General features: G+C 39.8%; 2 protein-coding genes across 7 annotated transcripts; both read left to right on the top strand.

The window, feature by feature from the left end:
• The first annotated feature begins 545 nt into the window (after positions 1-545).
• LOC131230851 (glucose-1-phosphate adenylyltransferase large subunit 1-like) lies at positions 546-16,211 on the top strand. 6 transcript variants are annotated; one of them, XM_058226866.1, is made up of 17 exons: positions 548-1,337; positions 1,675-2,028; positions 3,212-3,334; positions 8,486-8,659; positions 8,833-8,925; positions 9,103-9,186; positions 9,278-9,333; positions 9,481-9,574; positions 9,739-9,851; positions 11,373-11,445; positions 11,724-11,804; positions 11,894-11,980; positions 12,067-12,171; positions 13,220-13,326; positions 13,420-13,480; positions 13,702-13,803; positions 16,078-16,211. In XM_058226866.1, the coding sequence occupies exons 2-16, from the start codon at positions 1,771-1,773 to the stop codon at positions 13,801-13,803; spliced, it is 1,611 nt and encodes a 536-aa protein (XP_058082849.1). In that variant the 5' UTR covers positions 548-1,337; positions 1,675-1,770; the 3' UTR covers positions 16,078-16,211. The 6 variants fall into 6 exon arrangements, with proteins under 6 accessions (XP_058082852.1, XP_058082849.1, XP_058082848.1 ...); XM_058226865.1 differs by lacking the exon at positions 16,078-16,211 and having other exon boundaries at positions 549-1,337; positions 1,591-2,028; positions 13,702-14,158; XM_058226864.1 differs by lacking the exon at positions 16,078-16,211 and having other exon boundaries at positions 549-1,337; positions 13,702-14,158.
• Positions 16,011-16,409, top strand: LOC131231728 (self-incompatibility protein S1-like). The gene has a single exon (XM_058228030.1). It carries the CDS (start codon positions 16,011-16,013, stop codon positions 16,407-16,409), a length of 399 nt encoding a protein of 132 aa, XP_058084013.1.
• Positions 16,410-16,507: the final 98 nt, after the last annotated feature.

Here is a 16,507-nt window from a genome sequence, read left to right on the forward strand (position 1 = left end):
ATATAGCGCTGACGCTCCTCAAGAGTTACTGATTGTAGGAATTGTTCAAAGCGGATTAAAGTTACGTGAGCCCAAAATGATATATTTATTATATCTATACTGTTCGCCCAAAAAAAAAAAATCACGATATATTTATTATATCTATACTGTTCGCCAAAAAAAAAAAAAAAAACATATACCAAACTCAACTGGACCATTCCACATATAGAAGCGTGTTAAAACATTCATAGGCCTACCGTAATGTTTATTTTCCATCCACTATGTTTGAAATGTCAAAAATTCCAATCTACTCGTAGTGTCAAAAAGACCTCGATGAAGAGGAAAAACAAATATCATACTATCTAAAACTTCTGCGACCCCCAAAAGGGTGTCAGCGGTAGACGTTCAATCCCCAGTGCCTTTTGCAGTGTGGTCCACTTGATATTTAGATATCTCTCTTAATTTTCGTCTCAAGCCTTAGGACGAGATCGCCAAATGGATGGACGGTTTGTGGTACACCAGCCAATCGGCGTCCATCATGGTGGAGCAACAGAGCTTTGACACGAGCTTAGCTTGACTGGCGTTGGGTCAGCAGCCAAACCGCGTTGAGCTTAAAAAGCTCTGCAGCTTTTACGCGACGAGAAAAGGCGATTCAAGATCCGTTTCCGCCGCTTCGATTACGGGAGAAAAGTGGAGTTTGATGGCGTCCGATTCCCCGCTATTTACTAACCACATTTTACAATCGCGTTGATGGCGATCTGCTTCATATAGTCTATGACATCTTCATTCATTCGGATCGATTCTGGCCGATCTCGATCATCCAATTCAACTATAGAATCTTTCATTCATTCATCTCTGCGTCTCTGAATTAATTGCTTAAAAGCAAGCTCGTTTTTCGACGCACTCTTTCCGATCTGGTCAATACCAGAATCGCAGCTGGAAGTACACTAATATTTTCACATCTCTCTCCATCTCGATCATCCAATTCAACAAACATGCATTTCTTCAGCTCGTTACACTGAAAATTCCTTTTCTGCAGTTACTTCTCAATCCACTCTCGAAGCTGAGTTATGTCTATCAGATAAGCCGTACAGCATACGGATTTGTTGTATCCGTCGGATCTGCTAACAGTTACGTATTTCTCTCGTTCCTCATTCGATCAAAAGATATTTGGGATAGAAAATCTTTAGAAAAAGGAATCTCCGTACAAATCGGATCCGTCGATTGCTTTTCCCATACGCTTATACGGATTCCTCGTCCACAGAGGGCAAAAGGCATTGGTGGAGCCATTCCTTGCTCGATCTTGCGGCAACGGATTTTCAGGGAAATAACGGACGGATGATATTCAGTTGCAGCAGGTAACTTCAAGAACGGCTCGAATGCCACCTGATCGTTAGCTGGCCGCATTTTCAGATTTCGAATTTAAAAATATCGGAAAATCTCCTTCTTTTTCTTTATATATATATATATATATATATATATATATATATATATATATATAGCGCCGCTATCTGCGTCAGATCGTTTTTTTGTCATTTCTCGATTTTTTTTGTGTGTGTGTGTGTGTGTTTTTATAAGTAGTCCGTTTGATAGCGATTGATTTGTGTTTAGAATCCTAGTAGACACGAAATCAAAATCGCAGTCGTAGAAGATCAGGTCTCAGAAGATTTTGTTTCGGACGCTTCTCTTTTCCAGGAAGAAGATAGAGTCGTAGAGGATCAGATTTTTCCGGATTCTCTTCATATTAAGAGAAAATCCAGAGGATTCAATTGATCTAGTTTCTCACTAGCAATGACGGGTGCATTACATCAACCATCATTGGTGCTTGGGTCCCGGGACCCATCTTTGAAGATCCGGCCGCACCAAGACAGAGTTTCAATTTCCGTTCGATCGTCATCTTTCTTTGGTGATAGAGCTTCAGCAGACCCTGCAAAGAGCAGAGTATTGGGTGCGCGGTTGGAAAGACATGGCGTTGGTGGCAGAAGAGATGCTGGGGCGAAAAGCTTGATATTGAATTCTGTCACTGCAGACGTCACCAACGATTTCATGGTAGCTTTCATTTTCTTGATCCCTTTCTCTGTTTTGATGTATTGTTTGCATTTACTTGTCGGATTAATTCAACCCCTGCTTTGAATTGATCTATTCTGTCAGCCATGCTAAGTCTCGCCATAGTCTCCAAGATTCAAGAAAGACGGAGCAACTAGCAGTGTATTCGCTTTCTAATGGGATGTCTATAGATTCGTTTGGATGTCCCTTGGGTAGCAGTCAGGGTGGGATGCTTTTTCTGCCAAAATCTTCAGACGTTTCCTTTCTGAAAGGAGACAGATGTTGATTGGGACAAAAAAGCCCAAAAAAACAGAAGCTCAGGAAATGCGGTTCTTGTTTTCAGTACTGCCCCAAATACAGCAGAATACAGATGCTCAATCATTTTGCCCTGAGTCACGTTGGGTTCACTCACGAATAAGAGCTCTTCTAAGCTGCATGCGTGTACAATGATGCTGATGCACATGCCAACACATGTGCTAGCATGGTTGACAGATGCAACATCCAAGCCATCCATAAGGTGGGCCACAATGTCAGAAACATATGGAAGGTTAAAAAAGACTTCAGCCAAGCCATAATGAATGCATTGGATCTCATACCAATGTGCCAAGTTGGCACATGTGGTTGCATGTGCATTAGCATTATTGTACATGCGTGGGCTTAGCAAAGCTCGACAAATAATTACTTCATTTAACCTCTTTCTTTTTGTTGAAGAGGATGGTCTTCTGTAGTTTGATTCAAGTGAAAGTTCCATACCCTCTAATTCTGAGTATTGTGTTAAAGTTCCATTCATGCCCTTAGGTGCTAGAGTTGTTAATGTTGATCAATTGGCGTGTTTTTTTTTGTTTTTCTTATTTCTTTTTTCTCCTAACGATTGTGGATCGTGGGCTGCTGACTGCCCATTGCCCATTGAATTGATAGCATTTATTACTTCCAAACTACAAAGATAGTTATCATTTTCGTCAATTTCGCATTTTCTTTTGTGCTTATTAACTTGTTTTGGGTTTTATTTTCTTCCTTTAATACATTTTTCTGGCCATACTGTGTGGCAATATAACATTGGCTCACTGAGTGCTGAAATAACTGTGCAAACATCATTGATTTCAAGCTTTAGTCAGACACTTGTAGAGTAGTTATTTGCTTTATAAATTTCAGAAGATTTACTTTCTTATTCAAAATTGGTAAACAGACCTTGCAGGCACCAGTGCTTGCGAAACCAAATGCAGACCCGAAAACAGTTGTCTCGGTCATATTAGGTGGAGGGGCTGGAACGCGACTTTTTCCTCTAACTCGGACAAGGGCAAAGCCAGCTGTAAGAAAATTGAGATGGGGAGATACCTTTCACTTACTATGCTCACTAATATTACTAATTGCAAAATCTTGCTTCATAGCTTTCCTTGATGCAATGATTTGTTTTTGATGTTCAGGCATCGATTTTCTCCAGATAAATTTCCATACACTTTGTTGGCTGAAAACATGTATGTCAGTTTTTCATCGCATCTGCCACAGTTCTCTTAACTTGCAATCTATTATAGTCACCAAATGTGAACAGTAGCCACCTGCAGATCACATGTGGGCCCCACATGGTCACACACTTGGAGAGTTGTTCTTTAGTTTTGTTTGCTTATGATTTAAAATGAAGTGGATAGCCTTAAGTGCCCTACTTAAAAACTAATAAAGGTACTTAAGTAGGGGCAATTTAGTCAAATCACATTGCACAAGGCCACTTATGCGAACGTTGTGTACTGCTCAAACTAAAAGGGAAATTTTATAGGATAGCTATAAGATGAGCCATGCTTTACATGACAAAATGTTGAATAACATGTTCATAGGACGAGCATGGCTGAAATGAGGATGTTGAGATGGATGAGTGGCAAGACGAGGAAGGATAGAATTCGAAATGAATTCATTCAAGGGAACTTAGGAGCAACACCAATAGGTAATATGATGAGGGAAAGTAGACTTAGATGGTTTGAGCATGTGCAACAGACACCCAGAACCATGCCAATTCGGGGTGAATTGGTACAAATTGAAGGCTCTAAATGGGCAAGGGGAAGGCCCAAAAGGGCATGCATGGAAGACTTGATGACCTATGGTCTATCTGAAGGTTTGGCCCTTGATAGAGTGGAATTGCATAATAGGATTCATACAGCTGACCCCATTTAATTGGGATAACACTTAGATGATGATGATGATGACATGTAACTCCGTAGATGGTTGAATAAAACATTTCTCTCTTCTTTATGAAGAATACTTGATCGTATGGCCTGTGTTGCTTGTGATCTTTGATCAACTTTTCATCTCAAGTTGCCTTAAAGTGGTAACAAAGAAAATTCCATCCTTAGGAGCTTGAGGCATCCCCCTTGATCTTCTCTTGATCCTCTTACCTTTGTTCTCTCTCTCTCTCTCTCTCTCTCTCTCTCTCTCTCTCTCTCTCTCTTTTTCATTATTCCCTCCCATCTCCATCTCAAAATCCATCCTACTATACCAAATCCATCAAAAACCCTATCCCTCCAATTCTCTTGCTAAAACCCCGCCAAGTGTCCATTCTCCTTATTTTCGGTGCTATCTCAAACACCATACTATTGTATTTCATTCCTCTTTCTAACCAATAGGTTACATAATCATTTTCTCCCTAAGGTACTAGTTCCCTAAATCTATCGTCGCTATAACAAATTCTATCCCTGTCATTCCCATCTCAAAACTCATCTCAAAACCCAATCCCCCCCTCCCCGCAAAATAAATAAAATAAATAAAAACCTAGCGGTAATCGTCCCCCTTTCCTACTAAAAAAAGAAGAGGAAAAAAAGAAAAAGAAAAAAGTCTCCTGCTTCTCGCACTCCCCAAAACCCTATATCTAACTTAGATCATCGCCTTTCCCATCTATTCAACCCTATTCCACCATTGGTGTACACCCACCAACCTTTTGATCCATCCCTTTAATTTAAATCAATAGCGGGTCCATCCCTAATTGAAGATCAATGTCCATATAGCGTGAAGAGGGACTCAAGACACTCAAAATAGTCACTCATTATTAGGACAATATTTCACCAAGTTGGTGTAACATGAGCTTCATTGCAATCACGTCCTACTTGGCCAACTTCAGGTGTATGATCCTTTTGTGAAGTATTGTGGGTTCACCGACACCAACCACCTTGTGTTTGATGAAAAGGGATACTTCCCCCAAATGAAGGATGATCCTCTAAGAGGAAAGGATGGAGGAATGTGCTGGAGAACTGGCCCTGCGGAAGCACCTTAATATGGATTTGAAACAAACGAGAAAACAAAAAATCCAAGCACCCACACACAAAGAACACACAATTTTTAAGTGGAAAACCCTTATGGGAAAAAAACCACGGCACAAAGCGACGATCAATCTACCATTCAGAGAAGATTACAAGATGGAGAGAACTTACAACAAAAAACCCTAGCTCTCTCCCCTTGGAGGCTCTTTAAACACTAAAAACAACAAAAAATCGTAACTCTCTTCTAATCCTAACATAACTTAACCTAAAAGCCACCCTTTTAAGAGGAAAATATCAAAAATACCCCTCTAAGGGTCCTCTAACGCTTGGGCCTTGTTAACATACGAAACATGGGTCATATGGGCCCATGAAAGTGAATAAACCCATAGTAATTTTGGTGTCACAATTTTAACAATCTCCACCTTGATAGCAAAATCACTTCCTTGCCTTGCCAATCTTCTTCTAAGCATCACCATCATCGCTTTGTACAGACTCCGTTTCCATTCCTTTCTTTCCAAGCCCAAAGAAGTCGAGCAAAACTTAAATTTCTCTGCAGGAATGACCTTCGTAAGCATGTCCGCTAGATTCTCACTGGTGTGAATCTTCTCAAGAGTAACTTTCTTCTAGCATCTACTGGATAAAGTGATGACAAATATCAATATGCTTAGTTCGGGAGTTATATATCGAGTTCTTCACCAAATTAATTACGTTCTCGTTGTCTAAATGCACAAGTACAACTTCCTACTGAAGCCCTAACTCATTCATCATCCCTTTCAACCCAACAACTTCCTTGAATGCCTCTATCACTGTCATGTATCCAACTTCGGCAGTGGAAAGTGCAACCACAAACTGAAGCTTAGATATCCAACCAATAGCTCCAGCCGCTAGCATAAATGAATAAACGGAAGTAGAACTTCTATTATCCACATTTCTTTTATTGTTTGAATCAATATTAAGTACGAGTCTCTCCTCTAAATCTCTGAAACACAAGACATAGTTCGTCGCACCTCGTATATAACGAAGTAACCATTTCACCACTTACCAATGTTGCTTGCTGGGGTTTGACATGTATCTACTTACAATACCAATTGCATGTGAAATATCTGGTCTCGTACAAACCATAACATACATAAGACTACCATCTGCGCTGAAATAGGGCACGTGAGACATATACCGCTTTTTTTTCATTTGACGTATGACAATTTTGAAGAAAGCCAAAAGTGAGCAACGTGGGAAGTCCTAACCGGTTTTGCCCTTTCTAGTTCGAACTTGACTAGAACCTTTTTAAAATATTTCTCCTGAGACAACCATAACATGCTCTTTTCCATGTCTTTGTGTATATTAATGCCAAGAATCTTCTTTATAACCCCCAGATTTTCATTTCAAACATTTTCGATAACCAGGCCTTCAACATGTTGATTTCAAACTGTTGTAGCTGGTAATAAGCATATCACCAGCATATAACACTAGATTGATAAATTCTCTGCCACTTAGTGCTCTAAAATAAACACAACGATCAAATTCACTTCTATTAAAACACTGGCTCAACATAAAAGAATTAAACTTCTTATACCACTGCCTAGGCAGTTATTTCAAGCCGTACGACGACCTATTCAACCTGCAAACAATATATTTCTTTCCCTGCACCTCAAACCCTTCTGGGTGCTTTATGTAAATCTGCTCTTCTAATTTTCAATGTAGAAATACAGTTTTAACATCCAACTGTTCCAATTCCATATTGTATTGGGCAACCAAAACTAATACAAATTTGATAAATACCTGCTTTAGCACTAGGGTGAAAATCTCACTGAAGTCGACACATTCCTTCTGAGCATATTTCTTTTCTACCAATCTGACCTTGTACCTAACTAGTTTCTTCCGGAATATCCACTTGCACTCAATCACCTTGCGGAAGCACCTTAATTTGGATTGAAACAAACAAGAGAAAACAAAAAATCCAAGCAACTGCACACAAAGAACACACAACTTTTACATGGGAAACCCTCGTAGGAAAAAAACCATGGCACAAAGCAACGATCAATCTACTATTTAGAGAAGGTTATAGAGATAGAGAGAACTGACAGCAAAAAACCCTAGCTCTCTCCCCTTGAAGGCTCTCAAAATATCCAAAATCAACCAAAAATCGTAACTCTCTCTTAAACCTAATATAACTTACCCTAAAAGCTGCCCTTTCAAGAGGGAAGTGTCAAAAAATACCCCTACAGGGGTCCACTAACACTTAGGCTTTGTTAGCATGTGAAACATGGGTCATATGGGCTCATAAAAGTGAATAAACCCATAGTGATTTTAGTGTCACAATTTAAACAGAATGAAGATCATTTCTGTGACAACCACAGATTTCAAAGGTAGTGCATGATGACATGGAACTAAATAGCAGGCACGAAGGACAAGAAGAAACCAACTACGCACCCAAACAAGAACATCAAGTAGAAAGAAAAGGATTACCAATCGTGAAGAAGACTTAGAGCCATTGAGAGCTGAATCAGCCGAAGAGTGCAGGTGGAATCAAAGTCATGTTTCATATTTAGGGGTACCTTGCCAACCATGAAGAATCTGTAATAGTGGCCAATGCCAAGGAAGAAGACTCACTATGACAATGCAGCAATTGGATGTTCCCTCCTGATGATGCAACTTGAGGTCGAGTTCTTTCGAAGTTTGGGGAATTGATGTGAGCAAAACCCAAGCCCACATGGGGATGGCCAGTTGGCCACATGTGTGGGCCTCACAAGGCCACATGTGCAGGATCCACATGGTCACACATGTGGTGAGAGCAGTTCCTCAGTTTTTCTTTATGTTTTAAAATAAAGTGAAAAGCCTAAAGTTACTTAAGCATGGGCAATTAGTCAAATCACACTGCAGTAGGCCTCTTGTTCTCTAAACTATAAATAGTTGTTATAGGACATGTAACTCTATAGATGGTTGAATAAAAGTTTTTTTTTATCTCTTCTTTGTGAATGATACTATTGTATGGTATGTGTTGCATGTGATCTTTGATCCAGTTTTCATCTCTGGCTGCATTACTCATTTTCATTGCTTTGTGGACTTTAGCATTGTTGGATTTATTCTTTTATACTGAAAGCTATTATTTTAGTAATGTCATGAGGGGATAACCATGGTTCTTTTTAACTTTTACCATACACAATTACAAAGAATAATGGATCTATATCCCAATAATAATTTTTTTTCCTGGCACCTAGGTACCGATTGGGGGAGGCTATAGGCTTATTGATGTTCCAATGAGTAACTGCATAAACAGTGGAATTAACAAAATTTTCATTCTGACCCAGTTCAACTCTCAATCTCTTAACCGTCATCTTGCTCGAACCTATCACTCTGGAAATGGCATTAACTTTGGAAATGGCTTTGTTGAGGTACGTTGATTTCTTTCCCATCATGGTAATTGGATAAGAATGTCAATACCTTAGTGTCTCAGGCTTGAGAATACTTGTGGTCAAACGCCACATGGTGTATGCCAGGTGCACACTAGCTAGTGAAATAGGGTGGTTAAGGTTTCTTTGTTCTATTTTGGTGGAATATCTAATAGGTATTAGCAGCTACTCAGAGACAAGGTGAATCTGGAAAGAAGTGGTTTCAGGGAACAGCTGATGCTCTAAGACAATTTGTATGGCTCTTTGAGGTTTGTAGACTGGTTACAAATTCACTGCTATTTCTAGTTGCATTTTGTGCTAAAGCAGTCATTCATGCAGGGCAGTTGTGTGCTCGCACACAAACAGCATTTTCCTGATGGCAGCGCATTTTTACAATCTGTTGACTTCAATAAATTTATCAATCTTTATCCTGGAAACCTGTGCAGGATGCGAAGAATAGACATATAGAGAACATTTTGATTTTATCTGGTGATCATCTCTATAGAATGGATTATATGGACTTTGTACAGGTTCATCCTAAGCTTCTCCTTGGATATTTATCTAGTTTTCTTTTTCATTATTTCCATAAGCTCTCATTACGGACTTGAATGCAACATGCAGAAGCATATTAATTCAGGTGCTGATATATCTGTTTCTTGTGTCCCCATGGATGATAGGTAAAAATTTATAGGTGCATTGATATCGCATTTCTTAGATAGTAGTGTATTTTAGATATTATTTTAAGTGTAATTTTGAACCAAGAAATAAAAGATATGTTCACTAAAATTGATAGCATTAGAGGTTTCTTTTTCCCCATCCTGCAGCCGTGCCTCTGATTTTGGATTGATGAAGATTGACGAAACAGGTCGGATCCTCCAGTTTAGTGAAAAACCCAAGGGTAAAAGTCTGGAATCCATGGTACAGATGCTCCCTCTTCCCATTTCTTCTTCCTGGTCATTTGAATTCACACACCCCAACTTGTGCACATATAATGCACAGTAACTGATCTGTAATCTAAACTTCTTGGCTAGATCTATTGTGCTCTCAAGCAGCTTATATCTAACTGAAAGGTGTTATTGCAGCAAGTGGACACAACAGTTCTAGGATTGTCTTCCGAGGATGCAAAGAAATTTCCATATATTGCATCAATGGGGATTTATTTGTTCAAAAGAGAGCTTCTTCTAAAGCTTCTAAGGTAATTGTCTATTCATGCATGTTCTTGGGACAGGCATGCTTCCTGCCATCTTGTGCCAGAAACATGCATATGTATTTTCCCAGCTTAATGAGTGGGAAGCACACTTTTTGCATGTCTATCGATGCCAAATTGAGCTTTGAGCTTATATCTATGATTGATGTTGAATTTGAATTTTTGTTGACTCTTTTATGCCACTTAATCACAGACACGTCAATATTATACACATCTGAGGTATTTGACGTAACCATCCAAATAGGTTCAATGTGTGTATAGTCAGAACTCAGAAGTATAATGTTGAAAATATAAAGCAAATATGAATACACCCCCACTTTTATGTGGAAGTTAGTAATGTCCCCAAGCCTTTTGAATGACATGTGAGACACCCAATCATTGACCGGGATGGTTCATTCAATAGTACCAATGGGATCAAGCGATGGTACGAAAATCTCACTGATCAGATGATCCTAACCCTTTGAATGGGGCCACTTTGTTAACACCGTCTGTTGTTTATGAGCCATAGATCGCATGGTTAGAATCATCAAACCAAAGTGCTACTTTGGAATCATAGGCAATATAGGGTGGGATCTATCTAGTAGATGTTTCAACATTGGAGCTATTTTGTTTCTCCACTTAATCTTGGCTGTTCTGTTTTCATTGCTATTGATCGGACGCTTAAGATCATCCAATTGGCATGATTTTTACACCATGGCTTGCTCCTATTTTATGAATGAATAAACGATTCAGGTCAATGATGGATCACACCACTCGCCATTTAAAAGCGCCAGGGATGTTGCTAACGTCCCCATTTTCGTGGGGACGTTGGCCAAACCCACCCACCCACACACACACACAACAATTGTCCAGTAAAAATTCTTCTTACTGTATTCAGGTTACAAATTCCATTCTGGGTTCCAGGTGGGCAAACTGCAACCATGGTGGACCATTGGAAGAACGACACACTGCAGATTGCCCGTGGCCCCAAAATCACCTGATGCGAATCATCAGATTACCACTACAAGCTGATTAAGGGCTGAAAATGGATGGGAAGATTATTTTTAGTCTACCGTCCATGTTATAGGCCTCTTGGTTGGATGTTTGTGTTTGTGATCATCTGATTGAGGTTATATTGGATCTATATGCATTATGTGATGGAACCCTCATTGTTGGTGATCATGGGTGGACCTACCCTTGTTCTACAGAGGATTTCACACCGGTATACGGGAGAATTCTTACTCTCTAACTGCTCTGTAAATGTAAATCGATCTGTTGAAATTGTATATTGACAATGTGAGAAAAAGAAGAAAATTAATCAATTATCTTTCCAAAAGAAAAGGAAAAAGAACAATTAATCAGTAAAGGTGGTGTGACAGTTGCCATGTTGTCTGATGCATATGTAAGGCATGAATCACCTTTATTCTTCTGAATGAACTAAAAACCAATTGGGTGTCAGCAAGAAACTGCATTTTGATATTGATCTTGTCCTCGATCAGTAAGTTTTCCCCCTCAATTTGGTCGTTTCAGATGGCAATATCCAACAGCCAATGATTTTGGATCAGAGATCATTCCAATGGCTGCTGAAGAATACAATGTTCAGGTAATGAATTCCTCAAAAGCCTCTGTATTATTGTAGATTATCTCTCTCTCAAAAAAAAAAAGAGAGTGTAGATTCTCTGAAAGGCCAGTTTACAAGGGGGCTGCTGCTGCAATTGTTGGCACCTTTCTAGGTCTAAGAGTGTGTTATCAGGTTCCAATCGGCCTTTATATAAAGAAAGGAACCATATATTGGTCTCAGTTTTCTGAGAACAAAAATTGGGCATTTAAACCAAAGAAGTAGAAGTCTCTAACAAGGCTGTCACATTCATACCTTGGCAGGCATATCTATTTAATGACTACTGGGAAGATATTGGAACCGTTAAGTCCTTTTTTGATGCTAACTTGGCTCTCACAGATCAGGTACATCTCCCATGAACTACTTGTCTGTGTACAGTTTTTTTGAGTTCGACAATTTTTTTCGAACTGAAGCTGTCTAATGTTTGGTGAAGCCTCCCAAGTTTCAATTTTATGATCCGCTGAAGCCAATCTTCACGTCTCCTAGGTTTCTACCGCCAACGAAGATAGAAAAATGCCGGGTATGATGTGTATTTACTATTCTTGCTGATGAGCCTTGAACTCTTTGATACAAATATTCACCAGTGCTTACTTATTATTACTGCAGATTTTGGACTCCATAATTTCACATGGATGCTTCTTAAGGGAATGCAGTGTTGAACATTCCATAGTTGGGATACGCTCAAGACTGGAGTATGGGTCTGAACTGAAGGTAATTCACGTCTCATCCATGACGCACTCATGTGGTAATCTTTGGTTTGGACATGAAAAGCTTACTTTCTTTTTTACATATATAGATTTATACACTACAGAGTATATGAACGACTCGGATGGGTAAGATCCATAGGACTAGGCTGCACTACTGGGTTGTCCTTTTGCATAGTATGGTTTTCATACTGGATTCAATCATAGCATGCAAATCAGGATTATCCATTCTAATCAAATTAGACCCATCATGAATGAATATAAAACTTCAATTTGAGCCCTTCTTACCTGTAAAGGGAGTGAAGGAGGGAGAAAGGGAATGTGAATCCTTACATTCTTATTTGATATGTATGCTACATTTCTTGATTTCTGCCTTTCATTTTGCTTCCCCAATCCAATGTAGTAAAAAATAACCTTTCAAATCCCATGTGTTATCAACCATCCGTGTTCAACTAGCTGTCCTTTATCAGCAAAGGAATAGCCAGTGATGCAAATATGCATCCAGTCGTTGATGACATAATTACATTTTTTCACATTGAATTTGTATATTTTAAACATTCAATATTAGATTATTCCCAAACTAATTGGGATAAAGCTCAGATGATGATGATGAATATTCAAGTGATGTTGATTGACTAGTTGGAGGTCATCTTGATCAAAGACATTATTGAGAGCAATGGTAAGGGAATCCAAGTAACCACTCAGTGGTGGGAATTTGGAAGCCAACATTGATTTCCAAGAATGGTGGCAGCTTTGGAAACCAAGCTTTTGAACGTTCAAAGTTTTCCCTTAAAAGTAGCTTATTTGTAGTATTTATCTGTGAGGAATTCTTCTTTTCAGTTGTTCACTCTTTTCCCTTCATTTTCTTCATATCAATTGGACGTTGAACTGTGCCTTTTTTATTGATGGAAAGATTTTTTTTTTTAATAGATAGATACTTGACAGTGGCTAAACAGCTAGAAATACAGTCCTTTACTTCTCCATGAAAGTTGAAAATCCATTAGATTATAGGATTATCAATTCCAAGCTCTTCTAAGTTATTTGGCAATGTATAGGATACAATGATGATGGGTGCTGACTTCTATCAAACTGAGGCAGAGATAGCATCCCTACTGGCCGAGGAGAAAGTTCCAGTTGGTGTCGGGAGAAACACTAAAATTAGGTACATTGAATTGTAATCCAAAGACAAACAAATAGCCAGATTTTTAAGGAATCCATGTCCCTCCTGATGAGATGTGAATAATCTTTCTTGCAGGAACTGTATCATCGATAAGAATGCAAAGATCGGAAGGGATGTGGTCATTGCAAATACGGATGTAAGCCCTTCCTTACCCCAAACAGCCGTGCTGTTTTTACATCTTTCGGATTAATAATATATGTACTATGCTATCCCCCCCCTCCCCCTTTTCATGAATTATGTATGTTCCCTGCCTTTTATTCTAGTTTTCCTGGTTCGTATTTGTGGTGACTGGTGGTTTGTACTTTAATACATTCTCATTCCATTCAATTTGTTGATTCATGATTTCTCATTATGCAGAATGTGAAGGAGGCTGAAAGACCATCACAGGGCTTCTATATCCGCTCTGGGATAACAGTGGTGTTGAAGAACTCCACCATCGCTGATGGAACTGTCATCTAGGTAGATCTTCTAGTCACGGTAGCATGTCAGTACATAATCTGCATGCTGTAGGACGGGATATAGAATAGAGAAAGTCAGTATTAGAGAGAAGGGCCAATAGCTGTGGTTGAGTGTCTTCTGTACAGAACGGATAATAACTGTGGCAAGTTTCATATTGCATGCGTGACAGATTCTCGTGCATGAACGGCATCACTGTAATCGGATGCCGGTGAGATGGAGAACCCCGCATGTTTGGTGATAGTTATCTTGATGCACTTCAACAAATATGACTGACCATCCATAAGCACGGCCATGGTTACTCTAGACTTGCCATACAAATATCTGAGAATTTCAACTTTCAGTCGATTTCCCTGAACTGTTCATTGTTGTAGAAGGGAGTGTGGCCCACACAAAGATCATAGAGGCTGGTTTTTAGAAATGGCCTCCATACTGTTGAAATAGGCCAGTGAAGTGCTCTTATCTTGTCCATGTGTGGCTGTTGTTTCTGCACGTGTGGCCAGTGCAATTATCAATTTTCCTAGTCCTATTAGCATTTATTATTATTATTATTTTTTTCCAAAATCCAGACCATTATTCGTCAATAAGTTGATCCTCCCCTATTAGCGGCCATCAAATGGATTGAGCTGATTGGTTGCATGCTCTGACAATCAAACCATGTACTCTCAGCGTGTTGATCCTTTATAGCTATCCATCCATTTGTAAGCAGTTGATTGAATGGCCAAGATCATTCTATCAGACACTCCAAACTGTTAAACCTACAGTTGGATAAGCTGGAAGAATGATATGAATAATTGGCCGGTCTGCTGAAATTCACCAAATCACTAGCCTTATTTTTCAGATTAATCTCACAGAATCATCCCCTGCACCTAAAATATATGAGAAATGCTGGGGGCGATTGTGCCTAGGAGGAATTGAAGAGGCGTCTGTGGCACGATTTGCTGATGTGGCATGGGTGGAGGGATCCGGTCCACTAATCAGGTGTGATGGCGCCTAAGCATTCTCTGGACCAAAAATTAAGGCCCTTTAATCTAATCAACTTGTGGGCCTGTGGGCCCACCTTATGAATGGATCTGGCTGATTTTTCGCAGGGGGGCATGTCAACACGAGATGAGTCCTTCAAACGTGTGACCATGTAGCAACTCTATGGCAAATTAACGTAACTGCAGAGGAGCCTTTTAAAATGGATTTCCCTCCTTGTACCCGATCCCTTGTTGATTCTAGATGGCGACATCTTCAATCTTCCCAGAGATCAATTGCGAGATATTCCTGTGCCTGGGGCTGTGTGGGGTCCACAGAGATGTCCGTGACAAATTCACTCCGTCCATTTGTCTTGTAAGACCACAATGGGACAGGAGTCTAAAAAATCAGGCTGATCCAAATCTCACGTTTTGGGGGTGACATAAGTTTTGTATCAGGATGATATTTGTGCCTATAGTTTATCTGAGTGGTAAAAACCCTATTAAACATCATGGCCAGTTCCAGGAAGGTTTCATCAGTGGATGTTTCCGTTCCCACGGTTTCGTTTGGTGTGGCCCACCTGAGTTATGGATCGCTGATTTTTAGAGTCCTTTCCTATTCCTATTCCTATTGTGGTCTTTCAAAATATATGGACGGAGTGTATTTGTCAAGGACATCTCTGTGGGTCCACACAGCCCGCGCAAAGGTATATCTATGTGCCCCGGGGTAGCAGGAAATCCGGTCCCCCAATCTTCCTTAGAAATAGCACCAGAATTGAGACCGCCAGCGTCCACTACCAACTCTTAGTATCTTATTACCGTGCAAACCATGTGGGGTCCACCTATGATTGTCGGATCTTTCAATAGGATGTCGCACAAGATCACCCTTGGATGATCACAACCATACTTGTAAGGGCATGCGAGAAATGGATGGGTTTTCATGCCCATGTCCCATGATTTTGTGCCACGTTGGACACCTCCTATCCAATGGATGTTGTGACCATAGGTGGGTGGGCCGATAGAGTAACTGAATCTGCACCGTAATAAGATGAGTTGGAAATGTACTGGATTATTCTCTTGTATTGGAAATGGATACCGTCTAGGGAATGCCAAACGTTGCGTCTTTTATATAAATACTGTTTTTGGCTTCTTCTTCTTCTTATTTTTATTATTTTTTTTATAAAAAATACTCTTTCCTTCCTCAAATTTTAAAACTAAAATCACCACGCATCCCATACCTTCAACAGCAAAATGAGGGGTTTGAGCTATGTGCTTATGGTTGTTGTGGTACTGACCTTGTATGAGTCTGTTGTTTCAGACAAGGTGCATGTCAGTCTTATGAATAGATTAGGAGGTGGGAGGAGTATGAACGTTCATTGCCAATCCAAAGACAATGATCTTGGCGAGCACATCGTGACAGACGGAGGAGAATTTGGGTGGGATTTCTCCGTTAACGTTATTGGAACCACGCTTTTCTACTGCGACATGGGGTGGGATAAGGTAAGTGAGTTTCATTTCGATGCATTCTCGTTCGATAGGGATTGGCGTAGGTGTACATCTCAGTGCTTGTGGTTGTTCTCCAAAGAAGGCGTTTACGGTTTGAACGACCAGACGGGATTCTGGGAATTTCTCTACTTTTGGCCAAATTGATATAAAACTAAGGGAGCCGCTAGAGCTTTAATCAGGTTGTGCGTGCATCCCATGGTGCAAGTTGGATGAACCTATGAATGATTTCTCTTTTCTTTTCG

The sequence above is a fragment of the Magnolia sinica genome, chromosome 17 (assembly GCF_029962835.1).
Source record: "Magnolia sinica isolate HGM2019 chromosome 17, MsV1, whole genome shotgun sequence".
NCBI classification, from domain to species: Eukaryota; Viridiplantae; Streptophyta; class Magnoliopsida; order Magnoliales; family Magnoliaceae; genus Magnolia; species Magnolia sinica.

Coding starts and splice junctions, on each gene's coding strand:
- LOC131231728 (XM_058228030.1), top strand. CDS start 16,011: ATGAGGGGTTTGAGCTATGTGCTTATGGTTGTTGTGGTACTGACCTTG.
- LOC131230851 (XM_058226866.1), top strand. CDS start 1,771: ATGACGGGTGCATTACATCAACCATCATTGGTGCTTGGGTCCCGGGAC. Junction 8,926..9,102: donor AATTTGTATGGCTCTTTGAG/GTTTGTAGACTG, acceptor AAACCTGTGCAG/GATGCGAAGAATAGACATAT. Junction 11,981..12,066: donor CGAAGATAGAAAAATGCCGG/GTATGATGTGTA, acceptor TTATTACTGCAG/ATTTTGGACTCCATAATTTC.